Source organism: Rhineura floridana, chromosome 2, assembly GCF_030035675.1.
Source record: "Rhineura floridana isolate rRhiFlo1 chromosome 2, rRhiFlo1.hap2, whole genome shotgun sequence".
In the NCBI taxonomy this organism is placed as follows: Eukaryota; Metazoa; Chordata; class Lepidosauria; order Squamata; family Rhineuridae; genus Rhineura; species Rhineura floridana.
In genome coordinates this window covers 125,838,316-125,866,090 of record NC_084481.1, presented here as the reverse complement: position 1 = coordinate 125,866,090, position 27,775 = coordinate 125,838,316, and the positions used below count along the sequence as shown (strand labels likewise).

The following is a 27,775-nucleotide window of genomic DNA, read 5'->3' as shown; positions in this document are numbered from 1 at the left end:
GTTTAAGCAAGCCTACCCAGGCATGTAGAAGGTATTTTTTAATCTATTTTTAACTCATTGTTGGTTTTATTATTTTGAATATTTTTAAATACCTGTCTTTCACTGTTTTTGCCAAAAATAACTTTGTTTTAGTTCTTTCTGTAAACTGCTTTAAGATTTTTTTTACAATTAAGTGGTATATAAATGTTGTAATTAAAATACATCAATAAATTTTAGAGTCACTGTGGCCATTGGGTCTCTTTCCATTTTTAAGAACAAAGGAATCTGCCTTATACCGCTGAGGTCATTTGGTGCCAACTAGCTGACATGGACCAGCGTTGGCTCTCCAGGATTCCAGGCAATAATCTTTTCTAGAAATTGAATTTTGGACCTTTGCATGCAAAGCCCTACCACTGAGCTACAACCCTTCCCATTTTAAAAAAGTATTTTATAATTGTTCTTTTCAATTCACTAATGAATGTACATCATACCTAGGGCAGATCCACACCGTTCATTTAAAGCACATTCAACACATATTTGAAGCATAGGAATCACACCACAGAATTATGGGAACTGTAGTTTGTTAATGTAACCCACAATTATCCCTACATTAAATAGGAGAAGTGGGCGGGTTCAGTCTTTTCTGACAGTGTGATTCCCTTCCACAGTTGTAGTAAAAAAAAAAAAAGACAACCCACAAGGATGAAAATTAATTATATATATTGAAGAAAATTGGTTCTCATATATTCTGAGAACAAATAAATAATAATCTTAATATTCTTAGTCTGGCTGCTATTGCTTCATAGCAGTGAAGTAGTGTCCCGTTCAGAGCCGGCAGGACGAGGCTGGAGCGTAGGTGCAAGTAAATCTCGTTTTATTAGAGCAATGGATACATCAAAGGCATTGCGCTTCATAGAAAACCCTGCGCTAACTCACTAGAATTCCTAACTACACTCCAGACATGCTCTGCAGCATGTGAAGGAAGTTGACTCAACGACTCCCCACTTTAAGCGGCAAGGTTATGAAGGGAACGTTTTCAAACGTAATCTCTGACTCCTACGTAATTCCTGTCGCGGCGGCGGGAGCGCAGGGACAGAGGGCGTGCTTCCAACGGCTCATCGGAAGACACCTCTTCCTGAGCAACAGGCTCAAGATCAGGGGGCTGTGCCACACTGGAATCCGCCTGGGAACTGCTTGGCAAGGGAGGAGCTGGCACTGTCTCTGGAGCTTCCCCCAACAAGTCTTCTGCATCAGCTGGGGGCGGCGCTCTCTGTTCCTCTGAGAGTGTGGTAACCGTGGGAATTGGCTGGTGTGCAGGCTGACCCCCTCCCGCAAGGTCCTATCCAGACTCAACAATTCCCAACTCTGCTTCCTCTGGCAGTGGAGGCGCCTGAAACTCATGCCTCCCCCTTCCCTGTCCATTCTGGTTTAGCTGAGGCTCAACAAGTAGTTACAATTTCTCTTTTCCAACAATCAACAGGATATAAAGAAAATAACCCCAAAACAGAACAATGAGTTCACAGTCCTTTTGCTTTGCTGCTAGTTCCTTGTGCAGGAGACAAAATCTTCTCTCGTTGCTGCTTGGCTCCTAAAAACAATCAAAGCAGGCCTATGAATACAGTAACACAGAATTTGCTGGCCTTCCCATCCCCTCTGGAGCAGCTCCTTCTTCTTGAGTTGGGCTGGTCTCCTCTAATCTTCTCATAATTCAAGCATATACTTAACAATAACTATATCTTTAAATATAGGGAAATGCATATTCTAGAATATCACACAATTATGACTTTAATAGTAAATCCCACTAAAACAATATTTAACCATTCCCACAAATCATCTTTTACCCCTAATTAATAATTTGATCCCAACACATACCTAAAAACAATCAAAGCAGGCCTGCTTGCTGGCCTTCCCATCCCTTCTGGAGCAGCTCCTTCTTCTTGAGTTGGGCTGGTCTGCTAGAATCTTCTCAGAGAAGCCAGCCCACCCTGAAGGTTACTTTACTGAGCATGCTCCTATAGCTGGTTCTAGAAAGAGAGGGGGAGGGTAATAGCCGCACCCAATGCCAGCGAGCACAGGCATGCTGTACAGTATTTATCATTTTTTTAACAATACTGGAAACAATAACTGAAGCATGGGTTACATTAAGGGTGGTGGGTACTATAACTGTGAGGGAGAAACTACACAATCAGCCCAAATAACAGAAACAAGACATGTGCTCTGCTGATCTTGTTTTAGCAGGAGGAAGCAACAATATTAAAACAGTTGATATAGTTCAGATAGTCACTTTAAATATGTTTGATTTACTTTGCAATTTTAGTGGTTTCCTATAGTAAATCACTTTCTTTTGCTTTTGTTTCTGTGAATATGTGAAGTACAGCAACACTTTGCAACACTAAAAAAAAAGCTAGAAAAAACAATTGTAAAATAACGGCACTGACTATTCTGCAGAATAGTTTCCAATGGACATGAGGAGTGTCTTAGTTTGCACAAGAAAAACAGTGGGAGGTGAAATATATTCTAGCAAAATGCTAGGTGTGCTTTATGTTTATAATTGACCATGCTCACCTTTCCTTAAGTGGATTGATTTAAGCATAGCAGGCTGAACACCTGCATCTCGGGCAGGCCAAGTTTGTTTTTTCCAACAGCTAGAGTCATTGCTTAAGTAGCAACATATTGTAATCAATCTGATTTTACAACAAACTGCAGATTCAACTGTTAATGCACCCAAAATAGAAATAGAGCATAACCTCCACTTTGAAACACAAAAGGCTGTCTTCTCCATCATATGACATTGACCAATAAAAAGGCTTTGAAATTAATAAAAATAAAATTGACACAGATTTCTAGGATGAGAGAAATAAAATTTTCTAGATGAGATTATCTGTAGAAACAGTAGTAACACAGGAAAGAAGCAAACTCAGAACACCACCAACATACATACAAAAATTTAATTCTCCATCTTTGGAGATGGCAGGTGTTGCCACCACTCACCATATGCTCAGAGGCACATGCTACCAAATTCTTCCAAGCTGTACAGGAAGTGGATTGGACTGTGAAAGTCCAACCGAAATTGTGTTTGCATTTTGACAAATTTGTAGGGCAGTACAGTATTTCAGAGAGGTCAGGTCTCCTGCTCCCCTGGAGAATTCACTATAGCTGCCCAATTTCCCTGCTTTTTAAAGTTTGATAGAAATATCTGTTGGCTATAGGTACATTCTTAAACTGTAAGGTTTTTTTGCTTATTAGTGAATATTTTAGTGTTTTTGTAGCTGCTTTCTACATAGACCATTGTAGAATTTTGTATGTATGTTGTCGTTTGTCCCACGCCTTTGGAGTAAAATAGGCTAAAAGTACCATGACCTACATACTCTTACCTTGGACTTATTTCTGAGTAGATGAATGAACATGGGGAGCTGCTTTATTGCGAGTCTGACCTTTGTTCCATCTAGCTCAGTACTGTCAACAGTGACTGGCAGCAGCTCTTGAGGGTTTCAGATAGGGGACATTCCCAGCCCTACCTGGACCTGGAGTTGACAGGGATTGAATCTGGGTGCTTTTGCATGCATTGCATTTGTTCTACCACTGAGCATATGCCCTTCCCAAATGTATGGTCTGCAGTCCTGTCATTCTTCTTTGGGAGTAAAACCCCTTGAACTCAGTGCAACTTAATTCCAAGTAAGGACTGAACTGTACTGAGATGTGTAGTCGGGTGTGTGTGTGCTAGGTGCCTTGCCCCCTAAGTTTTTGCTCCCCCTCCCATTTTCCCACAAATTAATTAAATTTATTACAGAAATTTTTCTACCCCCCTAGTTTTTTCTGTTCTGCCCAAAAATTTTTTAGGCTGGCTAAGGGCCTGACTGGGCTATAAATCAGACTTTAAAAAATAATTGCAAAAGTAGGAGTGGTGGATATACTGATTTTGATGTGGAGAACTAGGTAGTGAGTAACTATGTATAAAGGCTGTGGGTCTCCAGATGTTGCTGGGCTACAGCTCCCATCAGCCCTGACCCTTCCCCATGCTGACTGGGACTGATGGAAGTCGGAGTCCAACAACATCTGGCAAGATTTATTCTAACAAGCAGCTAGACATATTTTGTGCAGCGTCAAAAATTGTGTGCAGTGTGAACTAAGTTGTTATGCAGTTGAGCATATCAGATTTATTAGAGCTAGGTAGTTTCTAAGAAATATATAAAAAAGATAAAAAGAAAGCAGAAATGAAGATAAATACTGGTTCTTTTCGAATCTTCATAACCATATACTAATGAAATGGAAATGGACTGCCTTCAAGTCGATTCCGACTTATGGTGACCCTATGAATAGGGTTTTCATGGTAAGAGGTATTCAGAGGGGGGTTACCACTGCCTTCCTCTGAGGCTGAGAGGCAGTGACTGGCCCAAGGTCACCCAGTTAGCTTCATGGCTGTGTGGGGATTCGAACCCTGATCTCCCAGGTCGTAATCCAACACCTTAACCACTACACGATACTACTAGACAGTACTTTTTTGGCAAAAAAATAAGGTGCTGGTACGTACTCATACCTTGATCAAAGTAATGTGGGTGCCAGCACAAAATGGCTGGCATGGGCAGCAAAAAAGAGGCACAGGTACTCTACTGGTGAATACTGTCACACACAAAAAAACCCATGCTAACAGTATAAAAACCCTTGCTAACAATATATCAGAGAGCCAGTGTGGTGCAGTGGTTAAGGTGCTGGACGACGACCTGGGAGACCAGGGTTCGAATCCCCACATAGCCATGAAGCTCACTGGGTGACCTGGGCCAGTCACTGCCTCTCAGCCTCAGAGGAAGGCAATGGTAAACCCCCTCTGAATACCGCTTACCATGAAAACCCTATTCATAGGGTCGTCATAAGTCGGGATCGACTTGAAGGCAGTCCATTTCATTTTCAACAATATATATCATAAGACTAATTACTTGACTAGTTTGGGGACAGGCAGTGCGCTGGCTGCTTCTGGAGCTGGAAAACAAAGCCTAGAATAAACCGTGACATCTGGAGGGCCACAGATCCCCCAGCTCAGGTATAAGCTGTTAGGGACTTGTATGAGACGAGCAACTCAGTGACCTTACACCATATACTGTATGGCAAATAAACGTGCGTGTATGTGTAAATGAAGGATGCACAGTCATAACGCTCCCTCCTTCTCCGATGTCCAGTGGGCTCTTCGGGACCCTTTTACTTGCGTACACGGTAAAAGCGGGGCGGGAAGAGACGTTGATGTTACTGGCCAGCAGATAGGAGGCGCGTGAGGAGAGAACGAGGAACTGGGATGTCGCTGCAGCCGCCACATTCTAGGCGTGATTTGAACGCGGCAGGAGGAAGAAAGAAGTCTTCGCCGCTCGACAGTAAACCGCCGTCTGCCTCCCGCCCCGTTCAGACGAACTGGGCGTTCTTGAGAGTCGCGCAACCGTCAGCGTTCATGAGGTAACCCGACTTAGCTCACACCCCTTCTCGTTCTCTCCACCTAGCTGCTTTGGCAGCTGATGTATCGCGAGCTTTCCCACCTACCCACACTCCTTTGTCCGTCTCTCGCGAGAGCAGGAGCAGACGGTTGACCGGGCCTAGAAGTTGCAGTAACCGGTACAGGCAGTGGCGGGGAAGTGAGGTGCGAGGTGGCCGGAACCCCGACGTGGGGGTGCACCAGGTGAGAAACGGGGTGGCCCGTTATGCTTTCCCGGGATGGCGTGGGAGCGGCAAGAGGAATAAGAGAAAGCGTCGGGCTGTTGGAAAGACGGAGGGAAACGGGGTGTTGCTAGAAAGACTGAAGGAAGCGGCGGGCTGCTGTTGGTCGGAAGGCAGAGGGGCGTCTTGCTTGCTTGAGGGTTGGAAGGAGAGAGAGTGACGATCACGGCCGCCGCTGCCTGTTGGTTTTGCCCACATAAGCAAGGCTGAGAGGCGGTGAAGGTTCGGAAAGGCGCAGGAGATTCGAAGCGGCTGGTGACCCTCTGTCCGCAGATGGACGCTGGTAGTCCGTATTAGTGGAGAGAATTGCAAGTAAGGTTTATAAAACAAGAAGGTACGGCGGGGTATGGTTGTTGGGAAGCCGAGTATATGTATGATGGTGGATGTCGTGTGTGTTATATGGGTTTGCGTATACGCATATAAATACACGCGCGCACTGTATTTGCATATAGAACACGTATATCTGTATCGTTTGACAAATGGGAAAAGATATATTTTAGGAGGGAAATATATATATGTATTTAAAGTTGGTATGAATCGCAAGGGTTCAAATAGTTGCGGTGAAGGACAGCAGAAAGCAAGTATGAAGGTGTGGGTGATGGGATCTTCTGTTTGAGAGCATTTACGGTACCTTTATGATGACTTACTTCCGGTTACCATTGCACATCTAGTAACCACAGTTAGCATCGAAGGGCTTGTTGTGTGTGGCTGCTCATACAGAAATGTCTAATCATGAGTAACTCGCTCTCGCCGCTTCTTTGCCACATCTTGTCGTTTTAGAAAGGGGGAGGGGCATATTGGTGAAACCCTGGGCTTGGGATAGTGAGATGGAGATGTTTTGAAAAAGAGTATTAACAATATAAGTAGTAGTGTTTAGTCAAAAGTTTGCTGTTTCAGAATTTTAAACAAAGTGTAGTTTTATGGGAAAGGTTGCTATAATACTTTTCCTTATCACTGGTTGGGCAATATGGTAGTCCTCGCTTTTGAAGTCTGAGGAGCTGTAGTGCTCCATCTGTGGTTTATTCCGACTTTGGTGTGTAAATGTTTTAAGTCTTTCAGATGTTTACTTGGGAAGATGAGCTATGATGCTTGTGCCGTGAATCACTGACAGTGTCATTTGTAGCTTTCAAGGTTGGCCAGTAGTAAAGGAGAATGTAATAAGGTCTGGTAGTTCTTGTATCTTCGTATCTCTGTCATAATTTGTTCTGGTATATCCAGTATTTTTTGATCCTTGGGTCTTTCTTGTAACTCTGTTGGTGCCACTATCTTTGTTTTGTATTTCAAGATTCTGAAAAATATATTTTCTAACAAAAACAAAAAAGGACCAAAAAGGAGTAAAGCCATTACAGTTTGGTTTCAGGGAGCCTACCCATTTATGCTAAGCCATGGTTTGGCTTAATGTGGGTAAATGCACCATTTTTTCAATCATTTTATTTTTACAGTTGTAAAACTTTTAAACCATAAATTCTTAAGACACATGAAATGCTAGTGTGCTCTTCTTATTGTCCTGTAATATATCAAAACAGTTTTGAATCATTACTGGATTTGCTTGAATATTTAAGTAGTTAATAGTTACAATTGTGTTTAGGTTGTACTGTTTTGAAAAATAAATAGAAAACTCTTCAGAATAATCTCTGAATTATACAGCTTTAGAAGATTATGGATGATATTCCACATTAGTCATACTTAAGAGTAGTCCCATTGAAATCAGTGGGCTTAGTAGACCCGTTGAAATCAAGGGACTTAAGTTCATTGATTTCAGTGGGTCTGCACTGAGTAGGAATAATATTCGCTGTCACCCTTAATACAGCAAAATTGTGCTTCTCGTCTAGTGATTTTAAAGAAAGGCTAATGCCTGTTTAAATCTGATACTGAGACACCCATGTATCTTCTGCAGTATGTTTTATTGTAAAACATTTAGCACTTACGATCTTGGAATTTTACACAACAGGCTTTTATTTTTTTAATCTGGTTTACTTTCTCAAAACCTATGACTTCATTATTTTCCTGTAAAGGCTTGCATTGTTTTCACAAAATATTTGCAATTACTCAACCAGCATGCTCAGATCATTTGTTTTTATTTCTTCTGCCTTAGTTTGGGAGATGCTCTTTCATAGTGCTTAGTTAAATTCCCTCAATAACGCTACTTCCAGTCCTTCATAGTAATGTAGAACAGTATTTTGGCTTTGGTAGACAGAAACAGGTGCATATTTATGAGAGCATCGTAATTATTTAAATATGAGTAGCACATTATTTTTAGAGGTACTGGGAATGAAGGCAAAGTGTTTATAACTATTCTTATCTAAATGTAACAAAATGCTGCCCTGAATAGTTAGTAATAATTGGTAATATGCAATATGGCATATTTTGGCTGCTCAGACTCTTCAGAAATGCTTGCCATTTATTAAATATTTATTTGGCCTATTTATAATCTGCTTTTCAAGGAAATTCTTCATAAAATGGCTTACAAAATGCAATATAAATGTTTTTAAAACACTTAAAATATCTATTTCATAACATAAATAAAAGACCTTTGGAAATTGAGTGTCTCAGGGACCTGACAGTTATGAACATGTTATTGTAGTCTTAAGAATGGTATTATGTTTAGCTCTTTATTATTATGGAATGTTTTATAATGGAGTTTTAATTATACTGTACATTGCTCTGGGCTCCTGTTTATTTATTATTTATAAAAGTATTTATACACTGCTCTCTCACAAGCCATTAGGGCAATGTGCAACAACATTAAAAACTCTTAAAAGCAGTACAGAACAATCATAAAAAGTACTGGCTACTCCAGAAAATTTTAAACAACTGCATAAGCCTGTCAACATAAAAAAGTCTTTAAAAGATGCCTGAAAGTCAAAAGTGAGGATGCCTGCCAAATCTCTGCTGGAAGGATGCTCCACAGCATGTTTGAGAGGAAGGGGTACTATAGAAATCAGATAAATCAACGTTATTAAAAACCAGTACAAAAATAATACACAACCTCAACAAATACCTAAATATAACATTCAACAGCATCATTTTCACAGCTCAGTTTCCATTAAACCACTAAATGTTTCAGAACACAGATGAATCATCAAGGCTCTCTTAAAAGGAATGTCATGCTATTAAACTTAATTAAAACTTCTGTTAAAATAGAAAACCAGCTGTTAAAGTTTGTACTTTGTGAAAGTCTAAATAGGTACTTCTAATGTAGAACATCAGACAATGACTTAAATTGTGAAATACTACTTTTTGGGTTTGATAGGTAGAACATAAAATAAGATATTTCTTAAAACTTCAACATGAAGTTAAAGTGCCTTAATTCTAGCGTAATCCCCCCATTACTTTAAGATACCAAAAACAATTACCCCTCTCTCCTTCCCATCAGCCCTACTAAGTGACTGGTTCCCTTTGCACCTCAGGAGAGCAAATTAAAAGTGCTAATTGATACTAGCTCTCCAGAGCAAGTTTCTTGACATAATATATCATATGTTAAACTATGTCATAAAGGGCCAGTCATTTTGTATGAAAGCAGTGGGTTAGATGTAGAGAAGCGTACTGCATCAGAGGTGTTTATCTGGATCCACCAGTTCTTTTTAGTAATGTGGGGTGGGAGGGAGGGTGATGATAGTAGGGAGAAATAAGAGGGAGACAGAAGATAAGAAGGAAAGGGGCAGGAGAGGAGAGTAAATAAATGTTCATTATCTTCCAAGTGTTGTCCTGTACAGTAGTCTGTTACAAAGGACCCAGAGTTTGGGGGTTAGTGTGTAACATAGTTACATACAGTATATTCATTTACACAGTAGTGCTATTCATGTTTACGATGACATACTTTACAGATTTTCATAATAAAAAAGAAATAAAAGATAAAAGACACTATAGGTTCCTTAGGGACAATTTAAATTCTTTAGGGAAGATAAAGCCAAGGGTGTATGTCGTATCAATAAGAAACCAAGCACAGAAGGAGAAGATAGAGAAGAAGCTTCCTCCAGTGAAAAAGCTATGCCAGTGATCTGAGGCATGGAGAGGGAGTCTACCAGGGGGATTGTCAACTGTATCAAAAGCAGCAGAGAGGTTGAGAAGAACAAGGACAGAGACCCTTCTCCCAGGCAATGAGAAGATTGTCTGAATATTGTTGTTGTTATGTGCCTTCAAGTCGATTACGACTTATGGCGACCCTATGAATCAGCGACCTCCAGTAGCACCTGTCATGAACCACCCTGTTCAGATCTTGTAAGTTCAGGTCTGTGGCTTTCTTTATGGAATCAATTTATCTCTTGTTTGGTCTTCCTCTTTTTCTACTCCCTTCCGTTTCCCCCAGCATTATTGTCTTTTCTAGTGAATCATGTCTTCTCATGATGTGTCCAAAGTATGATAACCTCAGTTTCATCATTTTAGCTTCTAGTGATAGTTCTGGTTTAATTTGTTCTGACATCAACTATTTGTCTTTTTCACAGTCCATGGTATCCACAAAGCTCTCCTCCAGCACCACATTTCAAATGAGTTGATTTTTCTCTTATCCGCTTTTTTCACTGTCCAACTTTCACATCCATACATAGAGATCGGGAATACCATGGTCTGAATGATCCTGACTTTAATATTCAGTGATACATCTTTACATTTGAGTCTGAATATTAGCAAATCCAATTTAAGTGGAATGCAGTGGAGAAAAACCAGACTGTAGAGGGAATTGGGAAGATAAAGAGGCCAGTTTTAAACAATACGCTAGTAAGGCTAAAATTGCTTATCTGTACGGTTCCACACAATTAGCAAAGTGGGTCAAAGTTGAGAGAACAAGAGCAAACTGTTTCAGTAGCCTGGAGGTAAAGGAAATAACAGGCTTACTTGAAATGCTCTGAAAACAGAAGTTAATAGTTAATGGCAGAACATTTACTTTTCATGTACCTAGAGTATTACATTTCTAAAGGCTCTAACATTTGCAAGTATTTGGGTTTTCATCTGATAACTCTGATAAGGTGAAGCTATGTCTGTAATCTGATCAGTAGTATTCATGATGAAATATATAGTGCTCTTTGAGCCACAACTGTAAAGCCTTCTGCCTAAAGCAACTGTAAAGCCTTCTGCCTAAAGCTTGCACATGTGTTCGTCACATTATCACATATCTAATTACAGTGGGCAGTCTATTTATTGCGTTTATTTGAACAAAAATGTAACACTGATTTTCAGTCTAATACTGGAGGTTGATATGTACATGGTGGATAGGTTAGATGAAACATATAACTTGTCACTCGCTTGATTTTTCAAAGCACTTCACGCACTCAAATAGCTGTTACAATACTGTAAGATCAGTGAGTGGTGTTCTCATATTGCAGACATGGAGCTGAGATTGTGAGAATAGAAACTTGTTAAAGGCCACTTCGGGAATTCAGGCTGAGATTTGAACTGGGGTCTTTCCATTTCACAGCTTCCACTTCTAATGGTGATTCATACTGTCTCTCTTCTTATGTTTAACATTTATTGAGATCATTATTGTGTTGTATATATTATACACGCACATTAGAATAATTAATATTTTAATAAAATCTGTGTAATGAAATTTCTCCTCAACCATCATAGATTATGATGGCAGAGAGAAGCTTTATAAGTATATTCAGACCACATTCCTTTTGCAATTTCATGACAATAGTAGGAATTAGAGCTATGTATTTCTGATTCTTAATACAGCCTTACAGTTAGCTAGAAATAGCGTTTGCACTTCGTATATAAATCCAACATTTTACGTAGCTTCATTGGTGAGACTGGTGAGCCACTGGCCTGGAATTGTGACTAAAAATGAGTGCAAGATTGGAAACTTTCACTTCTGCTTTTAAAGTATCCACAGTTCCCCATTATGTCCAAAGCCAAGAAACTGGTTAATTTAGACCAGGGATGGGAACATTTAGCCCTGTAGATATCGTTGGACTCCAGCTCCCATCATCCTTGACCATCAGCCATGCTGTCTGGAACCAATGACAGAGTCAAATATTTAGAGAGTTAAAGTTTCCCCAGCCCTCGTTTAGACAATGGTTAGTTCAAACAAACCAGAAACCAGCCCTGGTTTTTGATTCAGATGGCTTTGTGGATTAATAGGTTCATATGTCCAAAAGCATGAGCCTGGCCTCGGTCCATTTGGATATCTGAATATTTTTGTGCTCAGAGATTAATTCCTCCTCCCAGAGCAGCTTTAGTATGTGCTGCTTAAGCTAGAAGACAGAGTGTAGAAAGTGACATTTAACTAGTGAAAATAACAACAAAAGGACAGTCTTTGGTCAGTTGAATGGTCAAATACTATTCAAGTATTTAAAACTAATGATCAGAACATTAATTTATCAGTAACAAAGAACCGAAGTAACTATGATAATTACAAACAGTCTATGCAACATGCTGGACAGAAGGCCTCCTTTCCTATGACAAATGCAATGGGCTTGCTAGTTGTCCTGACTATTCACTTGAACCGTGCTTCATGCTTCCTTCTGAACTCTATTCCTGTTCAGAGATGTCTTCAATTAGAGCATGTGGTCAGTAGGGTGTGGAGCATGGTGTTGGTGGTGGTAGGTATGTGATGGCGGGGAGGATTTTGGAGAGACTGCTTTACTAATAAAGCATATATGTGTAGTGTGACCTGGTCTCTCCCAGGGCAGACATTGCTATCAGATAAGCCCATGATGAAATTATAAAGGCGAGCATACTTACACAAGTGGATTATTGATTTCACAGAATATTTCAGCATGGTCAAATGATAGGTGGTCAGCTGTGCAGATAATAATTTTTGATTGGTCACTGACTGTCTCCCCAAATCTTACAGGATGCCCTCTTGTCACAGGTTTCCCTCCTGTCACAGCTGCACAAGAGATATTTAATCCCCTTTTTTTTAACCTACCATCATCTTCAGCCATAGCACTGAAAGTGAATGGATGATTTCCTATTTTTGTTCAGGTTTTCCTCCCTGTAGTTTTGCTTCCCACCCTCACCCCTACTGTATGATTTTGCATTTGTCTGAGCCTCTTGTGTATATTGTTGTTGTTGTTGTTATTGTTATTATTATATCCCACCCTTCCTCCCAGCAGGAGCCCAGGGCGGCAAACAAAAGCACTAAAAACATTAAAACATCATAAAAACAAACTTTAAAATACATTAAAACAAAACATCTTCAAAAACATTACCTAAAAAAAGCTATCATAACTTCTTCTAAGATTACAAACATTTTAAAAAAGAAAGTTTAAAAACATATTAAAAAGCAATTCCAACACAGATGCAGACTGGAATAGGTCTCAACTTAAAAGGCTTGTTGAATAGGCTCCGAAAAGATAACAGAGATGGCGCCTGTCTAATATTTAAGGGGAGGGAATTCCACAGGGTAGGTGCCACCACACTGAAGGTCCATTTCCTAGGTTGTGCAGAATGGGCCTCCTGATAAGATGGTATTTGCAGGAGGCCCTCACCTGCAGAGCATAGTGATCGACTGGGTATATAAGGGATAAGATGGTCTGTCAGGTAACCTGGTCCCAAGCTGTGTAGGGCTTTATACACCAAAACTAGAACCTTGAACTTCACCTGGTAGCAAATGGGTAACCAGTGCAATTCTTTCAGCAGTGGGGTGACATGTTGGCGATACCCTGCCCCAGTGAGCAGTCTCGCTGCCGCATTTTGCACCAGCTGCAGCTTCCAGACCAACCTCAAGGGCAGCCCCACATAGAGCACATTACAGTAATCCAGCCTGAAGGTTACCAGTGCGTGGACAACAGTGGTGGTCAGGCTATCCTGGTCCAGAAACGGCCACAGCTTTCTTTTAGCAAAGCTGCTAAAAGGCACTCCTAGCCCAGAGCTTGGAAAAGTTACTTTTTTTGAACTACAACTCCCACCAGCCCAATCCAGTGGCCGTGCTGGCTGGGGCTGATGGGAGTTGTAGTTTTAAAAAGTAACTTTCCAAGCTCTGTCCTAGCCACTGTGGTCACCTGGGCCTCCAGTGACAATGATGCATCCAGGAGCACCCCCGGACTATGAACCTGCTCCTTCAGAGGAAGTACGACCCCATCCAAAGCAGGCAACTGATCAATCATCCGAACTTGGGAACCACTAATCCACAGTGCCTCTGTCTTGCTAGGATTCAGACTCAGTTTATTGGCCCTCATCCCTATCACTGAGTCCAGGCAGCGGTCAAGGGCATGCATGGCCTCTCCCGATTCAGATATTATGGAGAAACAGAGCTGGGTATTGTCAGCATACTGCTGACACCTTGCCCCAAATCTCTTGATGACTGCTCCCAAGGGCTTCATATAGATGTTAAACAGCATGGGGGACAAGATGGTATCCTGTGGCACCCTACAGCACAACTACCAGGGGCCCGAAACACAGTCACCCAATGCTATTCTCTGAGAAGACCTTGGAGATAGGATCAGAACCACTGTAAAACAGTGCCCCCAATACCCATCTCACCAAGCTGGCCCAGAAGGATACCATGATCAATGGTATCAAAAGCCACTGAGAGATCAAGTAAGAATAACAGGGTCACACTCCCCCTGTTCTTCTCCTGATAAACGTCATCCATCAGGGCAACCAAGGCTGATTCAGTCCCATAACTAGGCCTAAACCCAGACTGGGATGGGTCAAGATAATCTGTTTCATCTAAGAGTACTTGAAATTGCTGAACCATAACCCTCTCAATCACCTTCCCTAAAAAGAGGGTATTTGCGACTGGTTGGTAGTTGTCATAAACCAATGGGTCCAGGGTGGGCTTTTTCAGGAGTGGTCAGATCACCTCCTCTTTCAAGGTGGCTGGAACCACTCCCTCACGCAATGATGTGTTGAGCACACCCTGGATCCACTCGGTCAAACCTCCTCAGCAAGCTTTAATAAGCCAAGAAGGGCAAGGGTCGAGAGGACACGTTGCTGGCCGCATCATTGCAAGCACCTTGTCCACGTCATCAGGCTGCATCAACTGAAACCATTCCCATGAAGTTGCAGCAGACGTTGCACTGGACACTTCATTGGGGACTACAGTAGATGTGGATAGGGCATCAAGACTGCTATGGAGGCAAGCAGCTTTACCCTCAAAGTGCCTTCACAGTGGGCAAGCAACTTTACCCTCAAAGTGCCTTCACAGTGGGCCTCTGAAGGGTGTAAAACTCCATTTCCTTGAGTTGATGTCAACAGACCCCTGACAATATGGAAAAGCTCCACTGGACGGCTACTTGAGGATGCAATGGAGGCAGAGAAGTGGGCCTTCTTTGTCGCCCTCACTGCCACACAGTAGGCACAGTTATAATGTTTTACTCGTGCCCGATCAGCCTGACAGCACATCTTTCGCCACTTGTGCTCTAGCCATCGTCTAGCCTGTTTCATTGCCCTTAGCTCACTGGTGTATCAAGGTGCAAACCGGGCTCCACAATGCCGGAGAGGGCTCTTGGGTGCAACCATGTCAAGAGCCTGATGCGCCTTGTTGTTCCACAGTGTGACAAGAGCTTCACCAGAGTCACCTGCTCTATCTACTGGGAACTCCCCCAGGGTATTCAGGAATCCTGTTGATTCTGTTAGTCTCTGGGGGAGGACCTTCTTAATCTGTCCACCCCCCCTGCAGGGAAGGATCAGAGCCATAAGTCTAAACTTCAGCAGGAAGTGGTGACCATGACAATGGGGTGACATCCACCTCCCCTATCTGCAGACCACGCCTTCCTTCATCTGGAGCAAAAACCAAGTCAAGGGTGTGCCCTTCCCTATGTGTCGGGCCAATGACAACTTGAGACAGCCCCATGGTCATCATGGAGGCCATGAAGCCCCGAGCCGGAACACTAGAGGCAGCCTCAGTATGGACATTGAAATCACCCAGCACTATCCTTCTGGGCTCCTCCAACACAGACAACCTCCACCAGCTCAATCAGAGAAGCTACAGGGCAGCAGGGTGAACGGTACACCAGCAGCAACCCTAGTTTCCTGTCTCCTCGGCCCGACACCAGGTGCAGGCTCTACAAGCCAGCTCCAGGACAGAGTGGTTTTCTGGTGACAGAGATGGAAGTTCTGTATATATTCTGTTATAGACCAAGGAGGCAGATTGTTGGTGAATTTAGTAATGTCTGGTTTGCCATTGAACTGTCATATACTTAATTTGGTTTTTTAATAGTTGCCATGATTCACTATCTAGAAAACATCGTTTCTCATCCAATCCCTGTTCACTTGTGCCAGCAGATGACTATTTTAATAGGTTGGACTCTAGGATTATGCTGAAACATAATATATTTGTCCAAATATGCATTATAATGTCATGTGCTTTTGTTCAGCACAATTTGGGTTTTGATTTTATCATGGTTGCTGGATGTATTTATTAGCAGAATGACTGACCTGAAGATTATTAATTCTTGTAATACTGCGAAATTCTGTCTTTATAAACAAGACATGATATCCAAATATTTTCAGTTGTTTATATTTATATCATGCCAAGTGCTTATATATTATATAGTTGTGTAGGCTTACCATTTTAAAATATTAATATTGCTAAGCTAGATTGCTCAAGTTAGCTGCTAGCTGCTGGAAGAAATCAATTCCAAAATGTAGAAGTGCTCAGAATCTGAAATTTATAACTTATTTTCAACTGTTTTGCTAGATTTCATAGATGGAGGTGGAAAATATTCCAGTTTCTAAATGTCTGAGCTAATTTGAACCATTAGAAAAATCTGTACCACTTGAAAATATAGAAAGGGATTTTTATTTGAAAGTCTTCCTTGTGTTGTTGGCCCAGTTTGGATGTAATGCTAGACCGTGGTTTAGCATTCTGTGAATAGGCCTCTTGAGTTTTCCCTCTCCTCTGGTTCAGCCTTGTGAAGATCAGAAGCATTTGATTCCTATTTATCTATATCCTATGTTCAGAAAGGGCAAACTTTGATTAGTGTAAACCATGGTTTATGATCTTGGCTTTTTGATAAACACGTTTAAACTAAGCATGTCTGAATTGGGGCATTATCTCCCTCCATATGGAAATCTAGGCTGTTGAAGATATCTAGGCTGTTGATGCTCTGAATTCTCAAGCACTATTATACTAATTATTGGCCAGGATTCAAAGAACCCTGACCCTTGTTCCATGAACTCAAGTGGGTTATAGACTTTTTTCAGAGAGTGAACTTATGTTTCATGGCAAAGCATAATTTCAAGCAGTTTGTGGTGGGTGGGGAGGTATCAGCTATTCAAAGGACATGGTGAAAAAATTCCAGTGGTACAGCATAAGCCAAAGTGGGAGGCTACAAAGAAGTGAGACCACATTTACTATCTGTCAAAGACAGATACTCCTGTAAGTCATGAATTAAGAACCTAGACTTTCTTTCTTAAACTGTTGGTATATGTGCAGTTACGCATTTTCCTGTGTACTAATAAAAGGTAATTTAAGAGGCTTCTATCAATGTTCCCTGTTGGCAAACATTCATTTATACAATTACAACTAACTTCCAGCAATGAAAATGCCTCTCCACCATTGCCAGATTCTTTTTTTTAAAAAAATCCTCATGCTGACATTTTTGTGTGTGTTCACACGCACATGGAAGTAATTCGCGAAGAGCTTCTAATTTTGCTTATTAATTCTCAGTGGCATTTTTAAAGGTCAACGCTGCTCTTTTAATGTTGGTTATGAGTGCTGGCTGTGTGCTTTTCAGAGCAGTAGTGTGAGGAAGCTTGGCGTGGAATGGCAGGACGGCCTCATCCTTATGACAGTAACTCCAGTGATCCAGAGAATTGTGATCGAAAATTGCGTAGTAGACCCCGTAAACTGTGTAAGCATTCAAGGTAGGTGGCACATATGCTATATAGCCTCTCCAAACTTTTATCCAAATCACTTCTGAAAAACTGTATTGAAAAGTGTATGATCTCAGTAATGGATGATAAACACAATCTAAAATCAGTGTACTGTTTTTGATATCTGCAATGTTAATCTGTACTCGCATTCGTCAGCTTTAGCCATTTGAGAATGCACAAAATTCAGTTGACCGGCACTTGATTATGTTATATAAAGCAAAGAAGACTAAAAAACAAAAATAAACTTTGGCTATGGAGCGGTATACAAATGTAATAAAAGAAATAAATAAAATCTACCTGGATTGATAGAAAGATGTCAGATAGAACAGATATCTCACTAGGTCTAAATTATAAAAATCTATATGGGTATAATATATTTTCCTAGATAGGCTATGTATATAGACAAATGAATAATCTGAGTCACTTTTAACCTGTCAGCACCACTTGACTATTTGACAACCTTGTTTATCCACAAAATTCTCTTTAAGTATAGCTTGACTCTTACTATGCTATACACATATGTGAAGGCACTTGATAGCTTGTTTTTATAAAAGATGTTAAGCAAATTAACATCTACCATCTTTACATGCAGTGTGTTTAGACCAAGAATATACATTCAGTGTAGTTCAAAATGATCCTCTCTGCTTCTCTTGGTTTGACAATATCCATTGCAGAGAAGGAAAAAAGGTATAGAATGTTCCTGACAATAGGTATCAGTGTCTGGGAATACAATTTATGGTGCCCTGCTTGTCTGAGCACTGTAACTTTGCTACTTTAGCACTAAAAGTATGCTGTTAGTTTAAGTCTGTTAAAAGGTTGTGCTCAATATATCTTAGAAGCCACTTTGTTTATATGCTATCTAGATTGCCCTAACTGGAAGTGGCCTTTAGATAGAGCTTCTATGAGTCAGGTAAGAATAAAATGGTGCACAGGCGTATTCTTGGAGGCAGGCCTCCAAGTTGGAAATTTGCTTTTTCTAGAAAAATCCACTCAGTCCTCACCCTGGGTATTTTCCAGAAGTGATGTACAGCTTGATTTAAGCAAGCTTTCACTAGATTAGGATACATCTAGGATAGCTTGTTTTCTTAGTTTGTATTGGCATTGTAAAAATGTTGTTACCCTGAGCCCAAGGAATATGAAAGGTTGATTAAAAAACCCTCAGTACTGATATATTTTAAAGAAATCAAAGATGTTCAGCAAGTATAATTGTATTGCAATCATCGATAGACTGCACCCTCTCTTCCCTGTTTAGTATGATCGCATCTGCACTGCCAGTAACCATGGTTAACTTGAACCACGGTTTGCAAATCAACTTCTAACCTTTGTTTAAAATTTAAATTTGGGTTAGCACCTACGTATGTAATTTTGCACCATGGTTAATGCTATCCAGGAAGTGAAGATATTGCCATTCAGCATTCACTGCTAAGTGATATTTAAGCTGCAGTGTTGAAAACAACAAAATATCTCCATCTGAACTTATCAGCTGATTACAGTACTTGCTGGTGTATATTTATGGACAGTCTCCTTTGGTATCTCCTAAATTGTTGGAGGAAATTATTGTCTTTCTCAGAAAGCAAAATCCATGACTGTTATAAATACTTATTGGATCTTTGTCAAGTAGATGTTGAGGAACTTAGGGTTGTGGAATAGGAAATTAGAAACTGTTATACAACCTAAATATTGGAGAATTGCTTTAGAATCTATACAGAATGTTTCTTTAGATTTGAAATTGAGATTGATCCAGCAAAAATGGATGTTTTGGTACATTGGACTCTAAAACGTCTGTATAGGAATGCACTGTCTAATATGTTGAGGCATATGGTGTGGGCATGTCCAGTGATATATTCTTTTTAGTCTGAAGTTGTTGTCCGTATCAGTTCTGTATTGGTAGAATCCTTGATATTTGCACATGTTCATGTACTTTTAAATTATATTTCTATAGTGTGGGGATTAACAGCAGGACAACAAAAGTGGATTTTGTGAGCCCTTATGTTTGACAAGAGACATAATTTGTGCCTGGAAGGATAAACAGTCACTGTCCGTTATGCAATGGTCTGAGTACCTTACCACCCTCCCTACATTTAGATATATTCTTTTACAAACACCAATCTCATGTGGATACTATTTGGATATCAGGAAGACTTATTTTATTTATTTATTATTTTATTTATATCCTGCCCTACCTCCCAGCAGGAGCCCAGTCTTGTAAGATTTACATGCTTAATTTTAAATGAAAGTACTGATGGCTATTGTACTCTCAAAGTGAGCTGACAGTGCTAATTGTTAACGGGGATTTTTTTCTTTTCCTTTTTTCTTGTTTTTTCCTTTTCTGTTTTTTCTTTGTTAAATTTGACACGTGTAAAAAAAACCACAAGGGAAGTGAAGGGGTATTTGTATAGGTGAGAGGTGGAGATAGAGGTCTCCCTGATCACCTATCCACATTAAGAACATGAGCTTTATGTACATGCTAGGCCATATTGAAAGATCTGAAAAGCATCATGCTAGGACATGACCAGTTGGTCATGGAACCAACCAGAGGGATGGCAACCCTGGACTTAATCCTCAGTGGGGACCGGGACCTGGTGCGAGATGTAAGTGTTGTTGAACCGATTGGGAGCAGTGACCACAGTGCTATTAAATTAAACATACATGTAACTGGCCAATTGCCAAGAAAATCCAACACGGTCACATTTGACTTCAAAAGAGGAAACTTCACAAAAATGAGGGGATTGGTAAAAAGAAAGCTGAAAAACAAAGTCCAGAGGGTCACATCACTCAAAAATGCTTGGAAGTTGTTTAAAAACACTATATTAGAAGCTCAACTGGAGTGCATACCGCAGATCAGAAAAGGTACCGCCAGGGCCAAGAAGATGCCAGCATGGTTAACGAGCAAAGTCAAGGAAGCTCTTAGAGGCAAAAAGTCTGTAGAGCACTGACCAACAAAGTCTTCCTTCAAAAAATGGAAGTCTTGTCCGAATGAAGAAAATAAAAAAGAACACAAACTCTGGCAAAAGAAATGCAAGAAGACAATAAGGGATGCTAAAAAAGAATTTGAGGAGCACATTGCTAAGAACATAAAAACCAACAACAAAAAATTCTATAAATACATTCAAAGCAGGAGACCATCTAGGGAGACAATTGGACCCTTGGATGATAAGGGAGTCAAAGGTGTACTAAAGAACGATAAGGAGATTGCAGAGAAGCTAAATGAATTCTTTGCATCTGTCTTCACAGTGGAAGATATAGGGCAGATCCCTGAACCTGAACTAACATTTGCAGGAAGGGATTCTGAGGAACTGAGACAAATAGTGGTAACGAGAGAGGAAGTTCTAAGCTTAATGGACAATATAAAAACTGACAAATCATCGGGCCCGGATGGCATCCACCCGAGAGTTCTCAAAGAACTCAAAGGTGAAGTTGCTGATCTGCTAACTAAAATATGTAACTTGTCCCTTGGGTCCTCCTGCGTGCCTGAGGATTGGAAAGTGGCAAATGTAACGCCAATCTTCAAAAAGGGATCCAGAGGGGATCCCGGAAATTACAGGCCAGTTAGCTTAACTTCTGTCCCTGGAAAACTGGTAGAAAGTATTATTAAAGCTAGATTAACTAAGCACATAGAAGAACAAGCCTTGCTGAAGCAGAGCCAGCATGGCTTCTGCAAGGGAAAGTCCTGTCTCAGTAACCTATTAGAATTCTTTGAGAGTGTCAACAAGCATATAGATAGAGGTGATCCAGTGGACATAGTGTACTTAGACTTTCAAAAAGCGTTTGACAAGGTACCTCACCAAAGGCTTCTGAGGAAGCTTAGCAGTCATGGAATAGGAGGAGAGGTCCTCTTGTGGATAAGAAATTGGTTAAGAAGCAGAAAGCAGAGAGTAGGAATAAACGGACAGTTCTCCCAATGGAGGGCTGTAGAAAGTGGAGTCCCTCAAGGATCGGTATTGGGACCTGTACTTTTCAACTTGTTCATTAATGACCTAGAATTAGGAGTGAGCAGTGAAGTGGCCAAGTTTGCTGATGACACTAAATTGTTCAGGGTTGTTAAAACAAAAAGGGATTGCGCTCCAAAAAGACCTCTCCGAACTGAGTGAATGGGCAGAAAAATGGCAAATGCAATTCAATATAAACAAGTGTAAAATTATGCATATTGGAGCAAAAAATCTGAATTTCACATATACGCTCATGGGATCTGAACTGGCGGTGACCGACCAGGAGAGAGACCTCGGGGTTGTAGTGGACAGCACGATGAAAATGTCGACCCAGTGTGCGGCAGCTGTGAAAAAGGCAAATTCCATGCTAGCGATAATTAGGAAAGGTATTGAAAATAAAACAGCCGATATCATCATGCCGTTGTATAAATCTATGGTGCGGCCGCATTTGGAATACTGTGTACAGTTCTGGTCGCCCATCTCAAAAAGGATATTATAGAGTTGGAAAAGGTTCAGAAGAGGGCAACCAGAATGATCAAGGGGATGGAGCGACTCCCTTACGAGGAAAGGTTGCAGCATTTGGGGCTTTTTAGTTTAGAGAAAAGGCGGGTCAGAGGAGACATGATAGAAGTGTATAAAATTATGCATGGCATTGAGAAAGTGGATAGAGAAAAGTTCTTCTCCCTCTCTCATAATACTAGAACTCGTGGACATTCAAAGAAGCTGAATGTTGGAAGATTCAGGACAGACAAAAGGAAGTACTTCTTTACTCAGCGCATAGTTAAACTATGTAATTTGCTCCCACAAGATGCAGTAATGGCCACCAGCTTGGATGGCTTTAAAAGAAGATTAGACAAATTCATGGAGGACAGGGCTATCAATGGCTACTAGCTGTGATGGCTGTGCTCTGCCACCCTAGTCAGAGGCAGCATGCTTCTGAAAACCAGTTGCCGGAAGCCTCAGGAGGGGAGAGTGTTCTTGCAGTCGGGTCCTGCTTGCGGGCTTCCCCCAGGCACCTGGTTGGCCACTGTGAGAACAGGATGCTGGACTAGATGGGCCACTGGCCTGATCCAGCAGGCTCTTCTTATGTTCTTATGTTCTTATCAGGCCTGCTAAGAGTGTATTTAGTCCATAAGATTGAACTGTAAGCAGTTATTTTGTTATGAGTTCTATAAAGGAAAATTCTGTTGTAACAAATCAAGTTAGAAAAATATGACTAAAGCGGTATTATATTAATAAGAGCTAATAGGTAACTGACTTTAGTGTTAAGAGTGTACCTTTGGGGAATACTTTCAAAAGAGAACAAGGATCACTACTTGTTTGTTTATTAATCTCAGTACAAAATTGTGTATATTTTCAACCATTTAGTTGTGGGTGGGAGGCAACCGTTATAGCTACATATAATGAATACGAGTAGCTTCAAGGGGAAATGGAGCTGTGTTGAATAAGTCTTGCACCCCTTACTGGAAGCCACATCCTAATAATAATGATAGTGTTGGAAGAGGTTGACAGAAATGCTGCTCTTGTGTTCTCTTTTTTCAACACCTGTAAGGGCTAGCCCCGTGGAATATCTTTATTCAAATTGCATCTTGTATTTTCAGCTTCCCCACATGCATCTTACTCTGCTTACTTACTCTGCCATAAACTATGGCATCATCCCCTTTTATAGACTGTTTGGACACACGGGGTATGCAGACAGTTGTTCTGTTACACCAAAAGTCTTGAATAAGGCATGCAGAAAAGCAGAGTGCAAAAACTAACCGTACCATAGGGGACCACATTCGTGGAAGCTGTTTGATTCAGACACAAACAAACAAAATGGCGAATAAAACATTTGAGCTCATGTGTCACCTTAGATATTAGCAAAAGCTATTATGAGGGGCACAAGCTCTCATAGGCTGCAGTCTACTTGCTGGAGTAAGAAAGAGCTAAATATTTATTTGCCTTGTTTATTTCATAACGTATGAATGTAAGAAGAGCACTTCTGGATCAGACCTCAAATCAATGACCTAGAGCCTGGTTTGTAATGGTGTAACTGATTAAAAATGTGAGTTTTGGAAGAAATGCTATGTTTAGAGCCGTTAAAGTGGCTTTTGCTTATTTTGCATGTGTAGTTTTTTAGCCTGAGTTATCTTGACTGTTGTCTTTCTCCCCTATATAGTGGCTCTATATAGCCTTTAAATATCTGCAAGATCCCAAGTGAAGCCGTTTGATAGTTTGTATTGCCTTGAAAGGCTATAAAGTCAGACATGAAAAATGTGTGACAGAATAAATCTTTTCATATTTTGTTAGTTTATTGAAACCCAACAGGCTGGCAGGACTAGAAATAGCTTCACAGATGGCACTTGGCAATATACCAAACAGCTTTTCTCTTATGCGTTCCTTAAACCGTCCATCAACTTTGCTAGCCAATGGTTGCTCAGATATGAGGAAATGGTAAGCATGAATTCAGCTTACAGGAGGCTGCGAGGTCAGACGTCAGTACTGCACTGTGCACGGCTGAGTCAGTGGCTGTGAGAAAATGAATTGAATTAATATCTAAGGGGCTTGCGTCTCTGAGCGCTTAATGGACTGAATAGCTGTAACAGAATTGTTACTCTTGAGGGTGAGAGGAAAACAGGATGCTAGAAAGTGAGGCAAGCTAATGCTGCAACGGAGTACAGAGAGGAGAATGGAAACAGCAAATATGCTGAACTTAGCAAGTAATGCCAAAGGATGCTGAGCTGGCTTCCAAATCTTCTGCCTGGAAGGGAGCTGATTTCCTTTGTACTTTGGTATCAATATTTTCCCCATGTTTTTGTGTTTCTTCCCTGTTCTATGCAAAATGCAGGTGCGTATCCATTAATAATCTCGTGGGTGACAGAAATACGCAAAGGAGACGAACTGTCCTTTGTGTAGTCTGATCTCTTTAAATGTCTGATATGACAAAGAGCAGGTGTGTTTGTGGGTTGTGTCTAAAGGAAAGGCTGTAATATAAAGAGAAATGTTATTGTCAAGGTCTTAAAATGCATTTCTGTAGCTTAACTTAAGAGGAATTGGAACTTGAAAATGCACATAAATACAATTTCTCAGAAGGGGCTATTTTTAAGTTTTTTTGGTTGAATGTTTGCATTTCTAGTCCAAGGAAGAATATTTTATTTGAAAGATTTGTAGACAAAAGCTTTTGCAGGTGTAATATTTTTAATTTGAAATCTAGTCAGTCATTTTATCAGAAAAATAAAAAGATTCAGATAGTGTGACTTTGAAAGAGTTAGCATTTCTATAAAAAGTAGGCTAAAATTTGACTTTTCTTATCATTGTCCTGTTTTTTCATTGTTGTCAGTCACTATACACTACTTAACAATATGAAAATGTATCATGCTTCTTAAATCTGTAGTTTTAACATGTTGCTTTTCAACTCCTTTAGAGTTGTGTGTAGTATAAACTATTGTAGCTTGTTTGAAGAATTGTTTTATTTTTTTCTTGGCTTGAATATCTTATATCACATATGATAGGTGCATTAATTTTTGTAGTGAAGATCATCATATGAAGTAGTCTAAAATATTAAGGAAATCAATGTTTTACACACTAAAGTAACTTATGGAATTCAATTTTTTTTAGATGTTCTGATTAGCTTGAAACTGAGGCCCAACTGCACTGTGCAGAGCTTCTTAAAGTTACATATATAGTATGTGCTCTGTGTATATCAATATTTTGTATGCAGTGACTTGCAACAAACAGTTGCTATATGTGGTGTGCTGTTGTATGGAAACAAATAGTGTGGAGTCATCCATTCATGTTGCAGGCTGCTAAATGTGAATGGCTTGGAACAGTTGCCATATATAAACAATTTTGAGAGGGTTCTATATAGTACCAATGTTGTGTGATTAAAGTCTTGGCTTTCCAAGTGTATAGAAATTGAGGATTTATGACCCACTCAGATTATCAGGTTTGTGCAGTAATCTTTACTCCAGATGTTAAAATGTCATGGCTAACCTTTTTTTTTTACCTGAGAGGTGCATTTATCCTTGGCCAACCTTCGGATTGCTGCATGCCAGTGGACAGTGTGGCCACCCCACACTCACATGTGTGCCCACACAGGCACACATAGAGGCTCACAGCCCCTTCTTTGTTCAAATGATCAATCTGATAACTTGGGAGAGGTGAATTGCATTTCTGTGAGAAGACTGGGACTCTGCCCTTCTCAGTGCTGTATCTATTTTTCTTTTGGTGTCTGTCATCAAAATTGGTGGGATCTTTGGGGGGGGGGCAGAAAAGCTTGGAGGACCAGGTCAGGCCCTCTAACTGGCAGGTTAGCCATACCTGTGCAGGCTTACAAAGAATTATGTTAGCAGCCCAAAATCAGTTGAGATTTGCCTGATATTTAGCAAGCAAAGCTAAAATGTGCCAGATTAATTTAAGTATATAAATATATTGCTTTTTTCAATAGGCAAAAGTAATCGAACTGAAATATTTGATGTGACGGATGGGGGTAAAGAATCAACAAATTGTCTTCCTGTGTTTAACTATTAATATTCAAACAATTTACCAATTTTCAATTGGAAAGTTATTTTTATTAAGAAATATTTTATTTTCAAGTCCTTTCAATTCAGTAGTAAACTCAGATTTATTTTTTATTTTAAGGAAAAAAAATGAAGGCATTGACAACTGTTAATACTCTAATTATAGTAGGAGTAGTCACCTAAAAGTTAATTACAACTTTGATTTTAGATTTGACTGATATGGTATACATTCCAGTTGCCCAGTTTGATTTGTTACTGATTAATGAGACAATGTATTTCTAAAAATTGAACATTTTACATAGAAAAATATAGTATTGAAAACTTTCCCACCCCGCATCACTGTGCATGTAGTAAGTGCATTGCTGTGTATTATACAAACCAATTCACGTAAGTCTAGTACTACTTCAGAGTGTATACAGAATGCAGAGGCTGCTTCATGGAAAGTGATGTAGCACTCTGAAAACCAGCTTGTGTTCAGCATGAGAAGTTAAGAATAAATGATGGCATCCAGTGCTCTGCGAATGCAGGGATGCTCATGTAGGGAAAATTCACTGCATTTCCTCCCCACTGCTGCCTAATGTGCCCTCAAGAAAGGCCTGCAATGTGAGGTGGGGGGATTTTATTTATTTATTTTATTTTATTTATATACCGCCCTAAGCCTAACGGCTCTTGCCGTTGCATTGGCAAGGGCAGTTGTGGAAAACTGGGTAGAGAGAGCTTGCTGGGAGTTGCCTCCATACACTTTTCCCCAATGGCAGCCCCCCCCCCCACAGCCCATGTCTTTCTTGAGCATCCCTGGTCCACAGGAAAAGGTTTGCAGTCGGTGGAGTGTGCGTGTGCGTGCACGCCTTTCTGTCTCTGCACAGAATTGCATAGGTACCACTTGAAGTTTCAGACTGTTCCTTTGGCGTACAGGGATTGCACTGTTACCTCGTAAGTAGCAAGCACTTCTCAAAGGAGAGGACCTGTCCATTCCCGCTATTCTTCGGGTCATTGCTGCCAACACTCAATGCATACTGATTTACTTCATTTCTCCTCTTCCCAATGAAAATAATTTCTTGGAGATTCAGGAGTGAGTGAAGCTGCTCTCTCATTCTTATTTTATTTATTTATTTATTTATTTTATTTTATTTTATTTTATTTATATACCGCCCCGAAGGCTCTCTGGGCGGTGTACATAAAAGATAAAACAAGCACAGTGTATAAGTACAATAAATACATTTATATTCTGTCCTTCCTCCCAGAAGAGATTGAAAAGAACTGCTCAAACACAGTGGATCTCTCTGAAGCCTTACGTGTGGATCCTACTGGATCCACTTTGCTACTGCTTTGTAGCAAAATCGGTGCAATAAAGTATGGGACAGAATTTAATCTATATGCAGAACATATCATACGGAAAGCAGGATTGGATCAGGATGAAGGAAGTGTGAAAGTTGGAGGGAGAAATATCAATGATTTAAGATATGCAGACGATACCATACTTCTAGCAGAAACCAGTAATGATTTGAAATGAATGCTGTTGAAAGTTCAAGAGGAAAGTACAAAAACAGGACTACAGCTGAACATCAAGAAGACTAAAGTAATGACAACAGAAGATTTATGTAACTTTAAAGTTGACAACGAGGACATTGAACTTGTCCAGGATTATCAATACCTTGGCACAGTCATTAACCAAAATAGAGACAATAGCCAATAAATTAGAAGAAGGCTAGGACTGGGGAGCGCAGCTATGAGACAACTAGAAAAGGTCCTCAAATGCAAAGAACACTAAAGTCAGGATCATTCAGACCATGGTATTCCCGATCTCTATGTATGGATGTGAGAGTTGGACTATGAAAAAAGGGGATAAGAGAAAAATCTACTCATTTGAAATGTGTTAGAGGAGAGCTTTGCAGATACCAT

The 27,775-nt window shown here is 40.3% G+C and overlaps 1 protein-coding gene across 6 annotated transcripts in view; it reads left to right on the top strand.

The window, feature by feature from the left end:
* The first annotated feature begins 5,258 nt into the window (after positions 1-5,258).
* The window catches only part of BTBD10 (BTB domain containing 10), a 42,808-nt gene continuing 20,291 nt past the window's right edge, over positions 5,259-27,775 (top strand). The window contains exons 1-2 of one of the 6 annotated variants that reach the window (XM_061610471.1): positions 5,486-5,641; positions 17,309-17,433. In XM_061610471.1, coding sequence (XP_061466455.1) covers positions 17,333-17,433 — 101 coding nt within the window. In that variant the 5' untranslated portion in view covers positions 5,486-5,641; positions 17,309-17,332. Of the gene's footprint in view, positions 5,422-5,485; positions 5,642-5,798; positions 5,992-17,303; positions 17,434-27,775 lie in introns of those variants that run through there. The other 5 variants (XM_061610470.1, XM_061610472.1, XM_061610469.1 and 2 more) reach the window with 5 other exon arrangements.